At 35.6% G+C, this 19,667-nt stretch overlaps 1 protein-coding gene across 1 annotated transcript in view; it reads left to right on the top strand.

Annotated features, from left to right (window-relative positions):
* Positions 1 to 12,766, top strand: part of TBC1D5 (TBC1 domain family member 5) — a gene marked incomplete at both ends in the record, with an annotated part of 62,427 nt that extends 49,661 nt beyond the window's left edge. The window contains 2 exons of the mRNA XM_010167939.1: positions 6,282 to 6,424; positions 12,660 to 12,766. Of these exons, the coding sequence (XP_010166241.1) occupies positions 6,282 to 6,424; positions 12,660 to 12,766 (250 nt within the window). The remainder of the gene's footprint in view (positions 1 to 6,281; positions 6,425 to 12,659) is intronic.
* Positions 12,767 to 19,667: the final 6,901 nt, after the last annotated feature.

Here is a 19,667-nt window from a genome sequence, read left to right as displayed (position 1 = left end):
AGGAATTTTCAACAGGACAAATCAAAACCATTTTCCCCAGTGGAAAGAAGGCAACAAAGTATACTATGTACCAGGTTCTTGTTCATCATCTAGCCTAAATTTTAGTAGATTTTTATTAATAAACAAGTGTTCATTATCATTATTATTTTGGTTTAAATCTTTATTTTCTGTCAGAAAAAACTATGGTAGAGTTTGAAACCCATATAATCCATAATGTGAATGTGCAGTTTCATTTGTATTTGTATTGTTTTCAAACACGATAATTTTTATCTTTGTGTATAACTGCTCTTTAAAGCCCCTACTCTTTAAGCAGTGGAACAGAAGGAAAGCCTGTGGATCTTATCATAGTTTTTAAAGCTGAGGGTTTTTTAATATAACTATACAAAACTCAAAAAATGAGTGAATGTAACCATAAACCAAACAAAATTTGAACCAGAAAAAAAACCCCAAAAGCCCTACATTGTATCCATCCAACAGCAGTAGCTATGATTTGTGCATTTGGTGCAATGATCCACTAAATCTTCGTGCAGCCAATACAGAAGCCTGGTGAAATGAATACACCACCTGGGAGTGCAGAACAGGGCAATCCTACCTTGGTCACAGTCACACCAAAGTGTGTACGTTGTTCTCTGGCAGAATAGTAGTTCACATACAAACCTGAAATTACTGAAACAAGTAAGGCAGCTGTATGTGTACACATAAAAAGGATCTTTTGTTATCTCTAAGTCTAAGGAGAAGCCAAATGGTTTGTTAGATGCTGGCACACACTTTTTGCCTCCTTACCACACTTTTGTACAATTGACAAACACTGCTAGAAGTGATGTGGTAGAAATCTATAATATTTAAATGTTTTAAAGCCTAAGGAAAATCTGATCATCTCATCTGCCTTCTCAAATGACAAAGGCTACATAATTTTATCTAATAAATACGGAATTAACATTTGAATTTATAGTTGAAGTAAGCACATCTTGTAGCAAAATGTCAGTTTTCATTCCCTTCACAAGTTAAATAGATTAAGGCAAAAAATGCAACATACGCTGTAGCAATATCTCACTGTACATCCTTTATGGGTGGTATGCGTGTGAGGGTATGCTGTGTGTAAAATTCTCAGTGTTTAGATTGAACACATCAGAGTTTCTGTAAATCCCTGAAAGTCTGGTGAGCTTCCCACATAACTTCTTATAGCAGTCTTTATACTTTATTGGGATTCCACATGCTTCTTTCTCTCCTGACAAAATACTGAATTTTAATAAGATTTTCTTCATTTTAGAAATGTCATTTTGTTAATTGTTACACTTAGCTTTTTTGCCTTTCCTCTTATCTTTGATCATGAAGTGTGCTTTGTGCAACATGAGCAGCACTGCCCTTCCACAAGACCCTTGTCAAAGAGTAGCTGAAAGAACAAGTTGTGATTATACTCCGGGCGTGTTTCCTTTGCTGTCTTGTATCATTTGAAGATTTTCTTAATCTCTTTAAGGCATTCCATACAAAATCCCTGAACTGTACAAAGCCACAAGAGTCTTAATAAAAACAAATCTTATTAAGAAAGGAGACAGAACACTGGAGAAATGGACTGTGTAACAAGTCTAGGCTAAAATGTTGCTAAAGTGTGTCTTGATTGGTCTCCGTGTCATTAAAAGAAAGTAAGCTGTCTTATACCCCTATAAGTTTCATTCTCTGATTGAACTTTACTGTCTCCCCTCTGACTGTGTCTGGCAACTACCAAATCCAGGAGAGTTTCTGATATCAAATGTCTTCTGTTGAGGGTGGTTTTGCTGTATATTTGCAGCTATCTTTGCTCTTCTCATCCTTGCGAGTGTTGACGAGCGCCGCTGTGGGAGCGGTAGTCCCTGTCTTAGCCCTGCCTGCTGCTGGGTACCTCTCCAGAAGGACAGCCAGGGAGATATGCAGCCTTCTTCAACTGCAGCCCACCCCACGTCCAAAGGTTAGAAACATAGAAATCTGAAATCATAGCACAGGGATCAGTCCAGAGTAGCGCTTACTGCCTGGCATTGAACTATTTAATTCTTTATGTTCATATAGCTTTAAGTTCTTTTGAAAGTGTTGTACAAATGTCACTCCTCATTCTTTTTTCTTACCTTATTTTTTAACAAGCAGATCACAGCTCAAGTCTGTCTACCCTTTCTCCTAAATTATTGACCATGACTTTACATAGTAAATTGCACTGGCTACAAATGTTCACTTTAACATAATTCATGACAGAGTTTAAAGAGGCAGAGCTTACATATCATTTTCTCAGTCAGTAAACAACTGATGTTAATTTTGGCATTTCTCAGCTTCCGAGTGCTTAGTTTTGATAAGATGGTGTTCTTTTCGATACTTAACAGTCCATTTAAATGAAATTACATCCTGCAAAATCCTACTGACCCTCCCTTTCTCTGGAAGACTCCCACTAGTGAGTCTTGCAAGGACTGGAAACTAGATGAAGAGCATCCTCCACTGTCACACCCGCTAAGTGGCACTAGCCATTCCAGGTGGATGATACACACCTTCACCATTTCCCATGCAGGGAAGAGGGTGCCGCTGAGGTGAAGAACGGGATGGCAGATGCACTGTTGTGTTGATGGCAAGAGTTAGGAAGAAACAGAACATACTCTATGGGAATCTGCACTCTGCTGTGTTTAGGTCAATGAAGGAATCATCAAATATGGGCATTTTTTTTTAATATACTCAGCAAAAAGGAAATACCAGAGACCTTGTTTTGATTCTAGACCTTCTTACTAAAAAGCTTGGGGAAAAAAAAAGTTAAGCATGAGCAGAATTTTTTTAACCTTGTTCTAATGAATAGTATCAATAAGGGAAAAAAATCAAGCCTTGAGCAGATGCTTAGGAGTGGAAATTGTACCAAAGATTGAGTTTAGCAAAAGTATAAATGGCTGAAACCAGACGCTTACAGTAGAATTTTTAGGCAACAAAGTTGTAGGTCCTAGATTTACTCATTTAGAAGTAGCTGCAGGGTCATGCTGTCCCTTTCCTGGCGTTACCGTTTTCCCTGCTCTTTCTGATTTCATTGTGTTGTTTTGTCCTCAGAAACACTCCTAAACTGTTTGTATCACCTCATCTGTAACCATTTCTTAGACTTACTTAATTTTTTAAAAAGAATTCTCTGCCTTCCAAGAAGACAGAGAAGATAACCTGCTAGATACATGTAACATGTAAGTTAGTTTTATTGATTCTTGGAGAATTGTCCTGTAAATCACAGTCAAAATGGTTTTGTTTTTAGTTAAAACTGATAAGGATGGATCACTGTCTTATTTAATGGCTTTACTAAAGCACAGTTTTTTCCTGCTTTTCCTATATTGTAAGGTCATTAATGAATCATTATCTATTGCTAGTAATTACTGATCTCTTGAGAATATTGGTTTAATTATATAGGAATCATGTATGGAAGATACAGTTAAATATTCTACAATATAGGTAGTAATACTTTGGTGTATTATGGCTTTAAAGAATCTAGGAGGTTTTTTGTAAATTTTAATTGCTAAGTGTGCCTGGTAAAATATGAATTATTGTATTACTGCATGTGATAAAGGGTATGCTATTGTGAACCTCACAGTGTGCAGGTGTAACAGATGTAAGGTAAGATTAACAGGACAGAACAATAATTAAACCACAGACAGCCATCTCAAAAGAAAAAAAAAAAAGGTTTATCATGTCTAATTCAATAATTAAGTGTGTCTTAAATTCTCTGCAAATATTTGTAAAAGCAATAAAAAAGTGTTAGTTTGAAAGACAGCTTTCCAGTGTGGACACTTAAGGAATTAAGATCCCTTTTTATGAATATAAAAGCTGAGTGAAGTCCTGCCATATGGCAGCATGGTTCATAGGCAATAGGGTCCTTGGTTTACAGCTGATAAGAGCTAAATGCTGTCAAAGAAAATAAGAGAGCAGTTAGTATATATGCATTTACAACAGTATGAATTGCTTACTCCCTTTTAGACAGGAAGGTTCGAATAATTAACAGTAACATTATGGTTGCAAAAGGAAGTCCAGTTGTTCTTCAGCAGTCTACATCTGTGAAACGTGATACCTCTGGGGACTGAGATTTAGTTTTCCCAGGAGAAAATGTAAAAGCAGGAGAAAAAAAGGAATGACTTCTGCTTGAGCAGAATAAACCTGCACCTACAAACGATTAACACTGCATAATGAAGTAGTAAAGAAGCAAAGGAGATTTCTAATAAAAGACTAATAACAAATCCCATTACACCATGGTGCATTTTTTCCCTTGAAGTGTATTAGACTTTTAGCAAGGATTCTCAATGAGATTTGGGTAGTTGCAAGCAAAGTCAGCTCAAATGCTTCGAGCTAAGCTGAAATTTCTCGCCTAGCAGTTTGTGTAACTTGAAAGTTGCGGTTTTACAGGTGGGAGGGGTTGTTAATGCAAGTAATAGGCTTCACGCAGAGTTTGGGTAATGTTTGTGTCACCATAGGATAATAGTCTCCTGTAGGCGAGGCACTGTGGGGTAATTTGCCACTATGTGGTAAAATCCCTTAGAACAGACATGGCATTAAGTGCACTAGCTAAGCCTTGCTTTTGTGTTAACAGTTGTTCTGACTTCCCTTTCTGAGGCCTGAAAATAAGTCCTTATAGGAAAGGCGTTTGATCAGAGAGGGAAATACACAGAGTGTGCATTTTATCATAGCTAATATTGTGTCTTCTGTAATTACTACGCTAACATAAAAAGTTACAAGACCTTAGAACGTAAATGTTCTATATAAGGATGAGATACAGAGATATATTTATGATATATATAGATATATAGATATATATGAGATAAAAGGGTGATATAAGGATGAGATTCTGCTGTCTTTTGAAATAAATTATTTTCAGTTTTGAAAAGCAACATGTCTTGCATGGGAATGACTTATGTGTAGTGATCTCTAAATCTGTAACATGGATGTTTTTGTGGATTGTACATACGATTCCAGTGGCAGGAAGAATAAAAGTTTAACTCACAAAACAGTCCCTTTGAATTTCTTTTATAAGAGAGAATATTTTTGTACAGATTGTTGCTATCTTAAAAGCTTGTGCTCAACTGACGTGTTGGAATTCATTTGTCTAGAAATGAACTTTTATTACTGGAATCGGGAAAAAAAAACAAAACAGGCGCCTTAAACCAACAATGAGTTCTGGGACAAAAGTGGTTAAACATGAATTCTTACGAGTGAAAGTAATCTTGATGAAATTTCAAGTTGCCTTTTTAGAAATTTTTGTGGGTATTAAAGAATGACTTAATTTGCTTAGCAGAAATTTGCAATCAATCTTTTCTTGCCAGTGAATAAACAGATTCCACATGCGTAGTAATTTGCATATCCCAGCTAAAAATGTAATTCATTATTAAGTCCATTTCATAATAACTATTTCCGGATTAATGTTACTAAATATTCTTTAGCTCTTTCAAATGTAACCTTAGATAATCCTGCCAAAAGAAATACAAAGCTAGTGGATGTGTTCTGGAATAGGAAAGGGAAGTGCCTTTCCTGAGGTCAGCAAGTAAGTCAGCATAAGAGCCAGAACTAGAAATAAGAACTCGAGAAATAATTTTCTCCTACTGCATCTCATGCTCCCAGTCTCAGGCAAATACTGCACTTACTAGGACAGATTTTCACATTTTGCTAGGTATGAAAACAGCACAGATATGAACAGGAATTAGTGGTATAGTCTACATGCAGGTTACCACTACATCTGGTAAAGATTTAAATTAATTTTAATCAAAATAGCATCCATAGCATATGTTACATGGAGCTGAAAACACTGTCATCAATAACAGGGAGGAAGCCTCTTCAAAGTAAATGTGACACGGTCCATTTTAACTGCTGTTTGGCTTCTGTGTCTCAACTGGCTTTCACTTGACTGGGCTAGTCAGGGCTTCTCGTAAACCACTGGCTTCACCGTCCTCTTTTTGCTCTTCCAGGATATTCTTGTGTAACATTTTCTCCCTTTCCTCTTAGACCACTATCATATTAAACGCTAAAAAATATCATATATAGGATTGACATGTTTTGTCCTTCGAGGTTCACCCACATAATAGTATCAGTCAGTTAAGCTTCTGCAGTCTGTAATGTATCACTTCTTTAATGTCAAGGCAGTAACATTTCCACAAATACAATTAGTTAAGTGATTATCACAGATCTTCACAGTTTGCAAAATTTTCTGGTAAAATGTTTTGGATTGTATTTGATCCTGGGATATGTGTCCTGACTTTACTGTACTTGACAAAATGGAGAAAGACAAATCACATCTTTTCCCTTTTTTTCAGGCGATGGGTAAGGCTCCTGTTTGGACGTGAATTCCCACTTCAGGACCTTCTAGTTATCTGGGATGCTCTATTTGCTGACAGTATCACCCTGAATTTAGTTGACTACATTTTCGTAGCCATGTTGTTATATATTAGAGATGCCTGTAAGTATCAACTATCTTACTATCTTTTAAAAAGAATGTGAACCTATTTTTCAAATAAAAAGAAGACTTAAGAAATGATGAAATTCATTGTGACTTTTTTAACATACTGAAAATTGTTTCGAGTGCTAGGAGAGGAGCCATTTGTTATCAGATGCGGTCTGCTGTATTTATGAAACAAATTGTATCTTGGAGTTAAATGCAGGTTTGTTTTCTGAGTACTTCTGGTTTTTATATGTAGTTGTAGATTTTATGTGCAGTAAGTGATACAGGTATGTATAGAGCTCCACCTTCTGACCAGGCTGCTGAATTGAGTAAAAACTCCCTTTGACACTGGAAATATTTTTGTGCTGTTCTGCTGTGAGAAATGTGAAAATGCACAAGACAATGAGTCATAATTTTTGAAGATATATCTTGAAGGAAATGTAAATGCAGAGATGAGTAACAATTCAAAATAGGTTTATTCTGTGCAAGAGTGGCATCTTTAAAAAACTGATCATTTCATTTTATTTTATTTTAGTATGTCTGTGTATGTACAAAGGTGAATTTTCATGGGTTAGTGATGACCAATAAATACATTAAGTTGGGACAAACAAGAAATCACAAAAATGTTGTTAGGTTATATAATTGTGGTTGGGAGGAGGAAGGTTATGTTAATTAACAGGCATTTATTTCTGTCTCATCATATTTGGCTAAAAATTCTATATGCAACTTTGCCGCAACAAAGCATGCGTTTTGCAGTAAGATGCATGTCTGTCATTAAATATATGAATTCTGTAGCATGCTGTTCAGAGTTAATTATATACAATCTGTAAGCTTCAGGTTATAACAAGGTCACATATTTGACACAATTTTGTATTCTACAACACATGAAGTTTTCAACATCTGTGGTTCCTATTTTAGGGCTCAATCTTGAAAATATAACGTCCATGTACTTTACACATAGTGTTGTTCCCCTGCCTGCCTTCAGGTTTTTTTTTAATTACTTTTTAATAAACATGCAGCATATAGAGCTACCTTACATTCCTCTCAAAGAAGTGGACAATTAATTCAGTTTAGAGGTTTCAAAATTAATGCTACTGTTTCAGAATTATCTGATTCCAGATCATTATGTTCTGCAGTCTCAATCTGGCTTATAGGCAGTAAACTGAAATAATATTACATTTTTTAGTGTAGATATGTAGTGCAGATGCATGTAAAAATGTTCCTTAACATCAGTATTTTATTTTGTCATTGTTTCCCTTAAAAAAAAATATTTTAGAACTGCATTTGTAAGTACCCTCTCCTGGGGGAGGGAAGGTTGTTCTGGGTTTGTTTTCTTTTGCTTTGTGGTGCTCAGGTACAAGTATCAGTAACTAAAAATATGAGCTTAAAATACGTTGTAGGCATCTGTATGAAATCAATCTCTCTCTTTTCTCTGTAATTCCCAGGCTTAGTAAATAAAGTAGTAAATAGCTTTAAAGTGGAATACATTTGCCCAAATGAGATGCAGAGTCCTACAGGACAGCTAATGCTTCATACTGTAATAAGTAACTTTTTGTTCTATAGTTGGACCTAATTAGTTACTCTGAGCATATTAGAATGATGAAACAAAATACCTAGTCATAAATACTGTAAAGTGGAATATATTTTCAATTTTAGACTCCAACTACAGTGCTTTCCACAGTTCTTGATTTGATGAAAGAAAGCTTTCATTATATATCTGTAATGGAAAAGTTTTCCATTTTTCCTCGTATTTTTATTGCTGAGAATATTTGAACTTCGAATGGAGTTCAAAGTTCTTTTGTAATATTTTTAAAAACATTAAAAAAAAAGTTTCTAAAAGCTTCTCTTTATTTGATGAAAGGAAATGTTAGCTCAAAACACCTGATGATGTTAATAATCTATAAATAAACTGTTTGGAAATTTTCATTTTAAAAACTTTGAAACAATAGGAATAGTAATAGAGCTCCTAAAATACTTTGTTATAAAAATACCAAGCATAAGCAATGATAATAATACAATACTGAAAGTATTTGGAAGTTTTGAAATTATGAAGATTCTTTTACACCGACACATTTGGGGATGGAGGAGAAGTTGCTGATTTGGGAATTGATTAATTTTTTTCTCTGTTTTGTAATGATGTTCTCAAATACATGATTTTAAGAAAGTATTTTTTCTGCTATATTTTTCATTTAATTTTTATTCTAGTTTTAAAATCCTCTGTTACTCAAGTGATCTATTATTCAAGGAGAAGGGAGCATTTAGATTATTAGATTATTGGTTATACATTTTAGAGATTACAGATACATAATCATGTACACAGCCATTTTGTAAACTGCTCAGTTTTACATCTATATCCAAGCAGAACTTCATCCATACAGTGGTAATCCTCACAAGCCATGTGTAGGGTTGTGTACCAAAGTATTTGTGAGTTTTAATAAATTATTTGATGGATTTCTTTGGAAAAATTCACGCAAAACAGCCTTTTTTTTAAAAAAAAAAAAAAAAAAAAGTCTGTCAAATCAGGAGCTGATTTGTTATTTTTGTTATTGTGCAAGATGTTTGTATTATCTATGTTTAACTCAGTTTGGAGCCTAGTAAAGAGAACATAGCCATGTGTAAAGCAGCAGGGGGAAGTAGTCCCACCCATCCTGGGTTAGGAAGTGATCCGGATACAGAATTGATGGCATCAAACATTAAACTCTTTAAGAAATTACATGTGGCAGAAAATTAGGACTTGGTTGAGGAAAGGTACAATTAGTTTACATGTTTTTCACCACTATTATTGCTGCTTGCATCCAGGAATGGTTGCTGGACCAACAGAGCAAAGTCAGTCTCATCTAAAGCAGAAAGCAGAAACAAATTTAATGTTCCGCTGAACAATGTGTAACAACTATTAATCAGTAGATTGCTTTCTCCTTGTAGAGGAGTTTCTCTACTCCTTTCCATAGAAATACCAATGGCATTCTTCTTTGGAGAAGTGAGAACTTGTTATTCACAGTAAAACTTGAATCCAGCTGTGACTCTTGCCAGGCCAGTTAGTGAAGGAAAAGCAGGTACAGCAGCACCAAGCTTATTACAAGGCAACTGGACACAGTGTGAGGTATTTCACCCTTGGAATTTCAGCATCATCCAGCTAGTGCTGAGACTGAATTTGTATTGCACAGATTCTCCTTCCAGAAACTATCTTACAATTGATTCTTATAAATTCCTTTAATTCCAATATGCTTATTCAGAAAAGGAGTGGATTTTTTTGTTGTTGTTTTACTGCTATTTTCTTTATCATTTTTAAAACTGCCACTCTTTTGGATAATATTATACATTTTGTCCTGAAGAAATAGGAATCATAGAATTGTTTGGGTTGGAAGGGACCTTCAAGGACCGTCTAGTCCAACCACGGGCAGGGACATCTTTCACTAGACCAAGTTTCTCAAAACCCCATCCATCCTGACCTTGAATACTTTCAGGGATGGTGCATCCACAACTTCTCTGGGCAACCTGTGCCAGTGTTTCACAACCATAATCTTAAAGAATTTCTTCCTTATGTCTAATCTAAATCTACCCTCTTTCAGCTCAAAACCATTACCCCTCATCCTGTCACTACAGGTCCTGGTGAAAAGTCTCCCTCTCTCTTTCCTAAAAGCAGCCTTTACATATTGAAAGACTGCAATAAGGTCTCCCTGGAGCCTTCTCTTCTCCAGGCTGAACAACCCTGACTCTCTCAGCCTTTCCTCACAGGAGAGGTTTTCCATCCCTCTGATCATTTTTATGGCTTTCCTCTGGACCAGCTCCAACAGGTCCATGTCTTTCTTGTGCTGAGGACTCCAGACCTGGATGCAGCACTGCAGGTGGGGACTCACTAGAACAGAGTAGAGGGGCAGAACCACCTCCTTTGACCTGCTGGCCACGCTGCTTTTGATGCAGCCCAGGATTTGGTTATTGGTCTTCTGAGCTGCAAGCGCACATTGCCGGCTCGTGTCTAAGAACAGCTCAATTTGAAACAAAGAAAAGTATCAAAAGGTATTTCAGCAAAGTAATCCCTTTAGCCCAAGATTCCCCGGCAAATACAGCACTGGCAATTATGTTCTCTCGTGTAAAGATTTCTACATGAAAAAGGGACAGCTGAATATGTGGGGAAACCTTCCTCATTAAAGTCTTGGAGTTTTTTCAATTTTGGATGGTAAGGTTTAATTTTAAAATTTAACTTTTAGGGATCAGAGGGGACATAGGTCATTGCCCAACAGTTTGATTTTTTTTTCCATTATTCAATTGCTTCACTATTATATATTTCAGTAAATTAATAATTAGAGTAAGTGTCTTGTGCTTGAAAATGTATTTTTTTTTTTTTGTCAAGGATCAAGTCTGCACCATTAGAAAAAAATCTTTTTTTTGGTATTTTCTCTTCTCTATATCTCTGAGACAGTAAAGAACTCTTCCAGGAAAAATAAATGATAATTTTAATCCATTTTACATTGCAGAATAGAACACATACTGATCTGTTCAAAAGAGAAATGCATTGGTCTTAATGCCTATCATTTATAAAAGTATTCAGAATTTACTATCCATTTTCAATATTTTTATTTGCTTTGGTAAAAAGGCATGATCATAACTGCGGTACAGTATCTTAAATTTGATTTACGTATGAGACTTTGATTTGGTATATACTATGTGGTGCTCATATTATACTCCTCTGAAAGAACTCTGACGGAGACCATTGTATTGTGTTCATTATGCCAGCTTTGTGACTTCAAGAAGAAAAAACAGGTACCTGAATATGAACAAGAAAAACAAAGGGTAGGAAAAAGAAAAGGCAGAACAGATAAAGAATGAGTAGGATAAGTGAGTGCTTTACAAATGAAAGCAGATGTATGAAATTACAAGCTGTCGGATCAGCAACGGAAATGAAGATGATAAAGTGGTTACCTACACAGATTATAATTATTCATTTTGCCCAGTCCTGTATCTTTCCCCCATAATCCTCTTGTTGAGGGAGGAGAGGTACAGGAGGATATGCGGCTTATTCACATGAAAGAAAAAAGTAAAACATTTAAATCCTTCTGTCCGCAAAACAGTCATTTATTTTGCCTTTTATTGATTCAAAATAATTTTGTGTTTGCAATGATCCTTTCTGGTGTAGAGGCCTGGTTAATTAAAAGTATTTGTTGCTACAGTTAAAGTTCTCAGAATAGTAAAGTTTGTTAAAAATGTATTTACAGTTGCGACTGTTGGAAGCTGTCTTTATGTTACAGAGTGCAAGCATCATTAACAGGCATTGCTTTGACAGCTGTGGCAGATGGATTGCCTGGATTTAGATGGTGCAAAAGAAATGAAGTAGTTTACATAGACCTGCCTGAAAAGATGTCTTTAATAATTGCACTCATAATTAGATTTATTTGGGGAAAAAATGAAACAAAACAGAAGACAACAATGACAAGCAAAGAACCGTAGAGTATACTTATATAGATTCAGATAAAATCAAATGCTATTATAAAAAAATCAGAAACTTCAGCAAAGCATGCTGATAATTTCCCGAATAACTAAAAAATTCTAATAAAATTAATGGTATATTACATTTTTAAGTATTTATGAAATTAAAATCTAGCCTTTTCCCTTTTTCCCGAACATTTTGTGAATAGTTTTTGATTTATGAGAAAACAAGTTGTTGATGTATTTTTGCATATGTATATATATATATATATATGCATACACGTACATAAGAACAACATAAAAGATAATTCAGCAAAGAATTGTCAGAGTGGAGGAAAGTGATCATAAAAGCAGGACCAAATGTAAAATCTGTCTCACTAATTATCATACTTTAATTTAGATGTCTGCAGATGTGTGTCTGAAAAGTCAGTGTCCATTTCAGAGGGTGGGACTGATTCTTCAGGGTCTATTGCCTGTATTGCCCTGACCTCCACTGACTCAGGCGCCCTTTAGGTGCACAGCTACAGAGATCTAAATGTAGGCATCTAAATCTGGAGCTAACATAAATGTCTGTGACATAAAGTCAGGGCTGGGTTTAGCATTGTCCTTAATGATACTGGACCAAGCCTGGGCATGAAGTTTGATTATGCAGTATCTTCTTTTAATCTGAGTGCTGCTTGAGTTCTAGGAGACCTAATGTGAGAAAAGGCAGCTGATTCTGAATTGTAATGAATCTACTGAAAAAAGTATTGGTTTGGAATATCAAAATAAGGTAGTAATGATTCACTTCTTTTTTTTCTTTTTTTTTTTTTTTTCACTTTCATTGCAGTGATTTCAAGTAATTATCAGACCTGTTTGGGACTTCTGATGCATTATCCACCTATTGGAGATGTTCACTCCCTTATCCTAAGAGCACTTTTTCTCCGAGATCCAAAGGTGAGATGCTCACTTTGTAAATACAGGGAATAAATCTCTGTAATAAAATGTTCTAAATACTATGACGTTAATAGCAACCTACATTTTGGGGACTAAACTGTAATTTCAAGTTTCTTCTTCCCTAACAAAAAAGCTGAAGGAAAGAGTTGGTAACCAAGAGCAGGAACAAGTTCCTTTTCTCTTTAAAGGATACTCTCCTACTACTTTGCATTCGTAATAAAGTGTACTTTTGAAGGAAACAGTAATATTTTATATAATAACCTAGTAAGCTGTATGCAAACTGTTGCACAGTTTCGTCTGGAACACTTTTTAAATGAGATTTCTGCAAATTAATCACTGTTAACTGTTAAAGCACTACCTCAGCTCAATATATAATAGTCATGTGATGGTTTTCAATTAAAAACAAGTCTGTTGTTACAACCTGAAAAGATTCACATTAATAAAATGTATAAATTCATACATTTTATGTTACATATTACAGTTTCTAAGCTCATTATACTAGAAAAAAGCAAACCTCTTGCTGTTTTAGAATGGCCTATGTATACCTGTGGATATAATATATAGCAAATATCCACAGTCTAGTGGATAAAGTGTTTGAGATGAAGCTGTACACAGTAATCTTTGCACTATCCAGATCTTTGGCAGATAGCAGAATTTGTCCTGTTGGTTTTGAACTGTCTTTGTGCATGTCCCATTAGTAGGTTGCCAGCATGAAGTCTGATCACCCTCACCTTTTTCATGCACATCACCTTTGAAAGTGAAAAATTCATTGCTTCTGCACTCTGACTGCTTTGTGCAAAATTTCTTTCAGTACCAATGTTTACACTTTTATGGATTTAAAAAAATATCTCTTTGTTTCTATATGTTTTTTGCAGAAATCTGTATTCTTACAGTTGCTTTCTTCATTCCTATTGGGCACAAAGATTTCTTTCATGACAAGAAGTAAAGTATATCATCTTTTCAGTGTGTAAGAAAGTTTGTAACATTAGATCTCAGGAACCTCTAAGATTTCAGCCCCAGCCTGTGAAATCAGACTGCCCAGCATTTAATTATGTACTCTTTTAGCAAAACAAGATAGAGATATTTTTTAGAGGAAGGAAAATTGTGCCAAGATATCAAGCTAAATTCAAAATGTATCTGTATTTATTGAAGGTATATGTTAAAAGATAGAATGATTACTGATTATTCAGCTGTCCTCCGAAGCATCCTAGGCATTATGCAAGATGTCCTACCAGCTGAAGGGGACAAAAACAAAGCACCAACTTCCTGTGAAAGAAGCTGAATCGCTATTCTGCTCCTTATGCTCTTGTCTCCAACAGAATGAAGTTGTCAGGCTCATAAGGCCTCAGTGTCCTATTAACTTTCTCAGGTGCGCATTGAACACCTTTCAGAAAAATACTGGATGTAGCTCCTACTGTGTCTTTCAGGTAGTTCTCCCTTCACTCAGCTGAATGAGTACCTAAAGCTCTTTCATGCAAAAACGACCAATTGTTTTGTCAATTTAAATACGATTAATTACAATTATTCCTCATTTCTGACCTGTACTTATCTGCTTGGGAAATACAGTGAAGGTTAGGAAGCTGGGATTTCCAGAGAATAAAGAGCTCTAAGGGACTTCCAGTCACCTCTCATTTTACATTGGCTCTTTGGGTTGAGAATGAAAACCAGATCTGCACTTCCTAGGGTAAGGATGTTAAACTGTTTTAAAGGATCACTCTAAAAAAAAAAAAAAAAAAAAAAAAGGCTCCTTGTCTGAAAGAGAAATATGTTTTCAATGCTATGACTTGAGTACCTGTTTTCTATCTTTCCCTTAAGTTTCAGTTACCTGCCTTTAAGCATATGTTGATGCAGCCCAACGTATTTCTGAAACAGGAGTCTTGTTATTCTGTAAGACCTACACAGAAAAATTTTCCAAGTTTGTCAAAATTTTTCATTACTCAGAATGAAAGGGAAGACTCAACAAGACATCATGGGTGCTGTAGGAATCTAAAATCAGTACACAGATTATATACCAATATCAGTGGGAAAATTATGGTACCTTTTTTTTTGCTGTCTGCATAAAGATAATTCAGTTTGCCTTTTTTTCCCTGAACAGATAAAAGGATATTGGAAGAAAAAGCAAGATTTTAGTCAATAGTGTAACTTGTAAGTGATGATTAGCAAATTCAGTGCTTAATGATTTTTCTTCCTCCTTTGATGTTTTCCCGTGCATTTCTCTGTCACTAGCTTACAGTTTCTAATGGGAAATTAAATTTGGTTCAGTGCAATTTAGATTTCCTGAGCAAGGACTGAGTTGTTCCATGTGGCATTTTTTCCAAGATTTTGCCTGGGTTTTAATGTGTGAAGTCGGGGAACTCTTCTGTGGGAGACTGGTGCATGGTCCAGTGGCTTATTTCTTTATTTGTTTAACATAGCCACAATGTTTAGTGTTATTCCAAATATCTGAGGGAAACTTGCTGTCCACCCCTTGAAGCTTTAAATCTCAGCTGGACAAGAAATGCAGTTTAGAAGTCATGGACAGGAACAAACAAGAATCTGCCTATTGCAGGTGTGTTAATATATTTATTGTCTTCTGTATTACTTTAACAGCTAGTTAGCTGACAAATAATCTTACCGAGGGGAAATTGTGGGGTATTTGGACTAAGAGGTTGGTGATACATATGTAAAACTGAAAGGTTCTTAAGGAACAATCCTGTCATAAATGGTGAAGCAGATAAGATGGACCTGATACAGTCAGTCTTTCCATCCATAACTTCCAATTCTGGACTTAACCTGAGTTTTCATGTCTAATTTCATCCATTATTTCTTCTGTTTCAAAAGATACCTCCTCCTTACTTATTGGTCTTGTAGACTATCAGGAGAGGTAAACTTTGGCTTGATGAACCTGTTGGCTTTTGTTTGCTATTTTTCACTGCTGTTAACACCAGGAAAGCGACCTAAATGACAAAAGAAAGCTATACTTAAAAGATTGGTGGCATTTTTTTTCTTACAGATGGACAAATACAATTTCCTGACCTTTTGTGGAATCAGACCTTAGCAGAAGCATTAGCATTATCCGCTAATAACAATAAGAAAAGTAATTAGTGCTTTCCATTAATTTAATGCTTGCAGCAACTCTCCTCTTCACTTAGTGGACCTTAGTTGGTGGTTGGGATGAGATAACATTTTAGATTCCACATCCCTGGTAAATTCCAGTGCCATGGAAGGGGAATACACATTCCTGTAATAGCTGAAAACAAGTTGATGCACCTGTCTCTGAAGGGGGCGGGGGGGGGGGCTGAGAAATATAATTTTACAGGCATGAATATGGAACAATTCAGAATAATTGAATTTCAGCCTTTTCTGAATTTGGCTACCTCCAGTTCTTAGGAAAATGAAGAATGAAAAGCTCAAATCAGTGGTGTTGTCTTTGCATAGGGTGACAAAATTAACCTGCTTAGCAGAGTATTTGTTTCACATTTCTGATCTTTGAACAGATAATTGCCTCAATTATTTATATGAAAGTAACTTCTATGCACTTATAGTCCTTCTGAATATAAAAGTAGAGCTTCTTATGGAAGAATGGGCCATTAAAAGTATGTGTATGTGAAATGAGAAAATAAGGTAAGGGTTTTTTATGTATGTCCAAAAGCATTTACTGAAGGTGTGTCTCTGTGTATTTAATATCCCATGAGTGGCCCATTTTCTTAATTTTTTTCCTTATCAAAACCGTTGAGCACTGTTAATTTTCAAAGCAAAGGCTGCAAAATTATGAAGTAGAGATATGGAGATAGGGCAGTGGAAAAATATAAAGTAATTAAAAAACATAGTTCTAACTAGAGTTGTTCAAATAAAAAAAAAAAATTAAAAACTCAATTAGAAACAAAAGTCATAGAAAATGTGAACATATTGTGTTCCTTAAATAACCAGATGTTCTTTCCTTCCTGAAGGCAGCCAGGGCTAGGAATAAAAGGTTTAAAACTATTGTTTTAAGTTAACTGTGAATTTTGCAAATCTGTTTTCACCCTTTAGCAAATAAAATTCTAATACAGCAACATAAGCAAAGTAATTTTCATCTTTGGGTGTTCTTATTTGTATGTTGTTCTGTGTTGAAGTGTTAACCTTATCACAATGACTTATTAGGAAACTAAAGCACTACATAGAATATCATGGTTTTACATTGCATACTAAGAACGTGACAACCATCCTTTGTCTGAAGGCTTGCTGTGTTTATTCTGAATATTTTTGTAAAATAGTTTGCTCTCAGATATTTTGACCTGGTGAGTTACACTATTTGTTGAGCCAAGCTAGTTAGAAGCTTAATTCAAGGGAGACACCTTTTATCATAAGCCATGAATTTAAAAAAAAAAAAAAAAAAAAAAAGTGGTTGTGCTTGGTTGATAGGAATTAATTTGCTAGTTATGCTAATAATGTTCTAGTTACTGCTGCTGGTATTTTCTCAGCATTGTATTTTAAGCTGTTTGTTGACATTGAAAGTGGTCATGTAATATTAAATTCTAACTAAATCCATGATGAAGCATACATGGCATTTCAGAGAAGTCCTACGAGTTCATCATGACTGAAACTACAGGTACTGCCAGAAAACTTAAGCAATAATGTATGGTCATAATCACTCAGATAATGATTAGTCAGAGAAATCTACATTCCAGCTTTTTACACCTTTCACAATCTGAGCAATATGCCACAAGGGGAAAACACATTACTGAAATTCTGAACTGAACCCTTTGTACATTTATCTTCGGCTGAATTTTCTTCTTAAGTAGCTGCCACCATCTCAGAGTTTTCTCCAAGCTAGTTTCATGTGCCTGAAAGGCTCTTGAGTTTCACTTTCTTCTTCTTCAGATAAATTCTTTTCTATACACTCATTAACTGAGGTGCTGCTGCAGAAGTGCAACTGTCCTTTGAAAGCAGCCGTTATGTCAGTATTGTTTGTTTTGCTGTTTGTGGCAGGAGAAAAACAGGTTTGGGGGTTGTTTTGTTTGTTTGTTAGCATTGTGTGTGCAATCTGGCATTAATTACCTCTCTTTAATGACCAGATTGCAGCCAATCAGAAGTTGGGATCTGACAGTGTTTGGGCATTAGCAGCTCATTAATTTGGACCTACACGGAGAGGTACTGCTGGGGTGTGGAGTCCATTTTGTTAGTGGGGTACCAACAAGGGGGAGGGGGGCCCCGAACAAATGTTTTCCTTTTGCTTTTTTCTTTTTCTTTTCTTTTTTTTTCCCATCATGAAGAATATGATTGATATTGCAGGAGATTCACAATAATACATTAGGGGGTTTGGATGTATGAAAAGCAAGCACCAGGAAGCTGGGATAATGGATATCCCAATACAGTATGAGCTGGCGGTACAAGTAAGGTCACCTACACTTTAAAGGAGAGTTGCCTTGACAGGAGATGTGACTAATAAAGGAAACAAGGTTTTCCAGAAAAGCTAAATACATATCTCTTCATCTGGGAGGAAGAGAGTTAAGAGAAACAAAAAGTAAGTGCATTTACTTGCAGTGATTCACAGTGAACTTCTACTTGCCTTCATTTCGGAAAGATTAAGATTTTTGATGTTTAATGCAACATAGATAGATTTTTATAAACAAAAAATGTGACAGGATCTTCAAACTGATCTCTGGTTTTATGACCACATTCAATTCCTTGTAGTGAACCCAAGCATTTTTGATGGTCTAACTTCCCTATTTGCAAATACAGTAAGGTTATGTGTAAGCTAAACACCTCACTTTGAATAAATCTAGTATTTTTCTGTAACTGCATGCTAAGCTTTTTAATGTGGGCCTATACAACCAAGAATTGCATATGTTTTACATGTAAAAGCCATAATATTGACTTGTTATTTGTTTATGTTCATGTTCTTAACATTAGAAACTTTTGCTTTCCAAGGAGATAGGCCATACTTTGTTTTAAGAATTATTGTTTTAAATATTCGGTGATTGTGTTTTATTAATAGAATAAGGTATGATAGGCAGCTATGAGTTTAATGATAAATTACTTGGAATAACCATGTTGCCATAGTACCACATAAAAATAGTAAGTGTTCCATGAATTAAAAATCCTCTTCGTTTTCATACATTTGTTTGAAAACCATCATTCCCAGGGCACCTCTCCACTGTAAAATATAAAAAGGCTATGTGGTCAGTACTCATAGTACAATAACTTTCTCATCTCCCCCAAAGTTCATTGCCATCTCCCCTCATACGTTAACCATTTAATCAACCCAGCAGAAAAGTCATCTTCAAAGTATCCTGTACCTCACATGTAATATTTTCAGGAAAAAATCTTGGAAAGTGGTTGATTAGTTATCTAATCAAGACTTTTCAAATGAGAAATGTTTCAAAGTCCTTCTCATTTCTCAGTATCATATGTAACATAATAGTCATCACTCAAAGGAGAGAGATGATCTTTTAGGTTGCCAGCCATGATGCAGTTTCCAATATTGCTCTGTGTTGTATGTACAGGGCAGTTATTTGATTAAGAACCCACAAACATTGTATCAATCTAAATTAAGCAGCCATTACATTTAAATGAATAGGAAAATGGTGGGAGATAATACAGAATAAAGCAAAGCTTCCTGAACAGTGACACGTCTCATAGAATCATAGAATGCTTTGGGTTGGAAGGGACCTTCAAAGGTCATCTAGTCCAACCCCCCTGCAGTGAGCAGGGACACTACATCACATTAAGACAAAGCTTAAGATGGTGCACGTAACATGGTACAGAAACAAAGGACTAGTCCAAGTTCTGTGTAGAGCCAAGTGAGATGGTGCTGCAGTCCACTCCTGGCCGTGAGAGCAGAGCGAGCCCAGTCAGGAGGGCAAGTTGACTTTGCTCTCATTGCCGGTTTTGTGTGACCCAGCTGGAGAGCTGCTGGCCTTGAGGGTGTTGAGGAGTT

This window comes from Antrostomus carolinensis, unplaced genomic scaffold, assembly GCF_000700745.2.
Source record: "Antrostomus carolinensis isolate BGI_N321 unplaced genomic scaffold, ASM70074v2 scaffold935, whole genome shotgun sequence".
Classification (NCBI taxonomy): Eukaryota; Metazoa; Chordata; class Aves; order Caprimulgiformes; family Caprimulgidae; genus Antrostomus; species Antrostomus carolinensis.
Note: the sequence above shows the minus strand (reverse complement) of the source record. Positions and strands in the feature narration are given on the sequence as shown.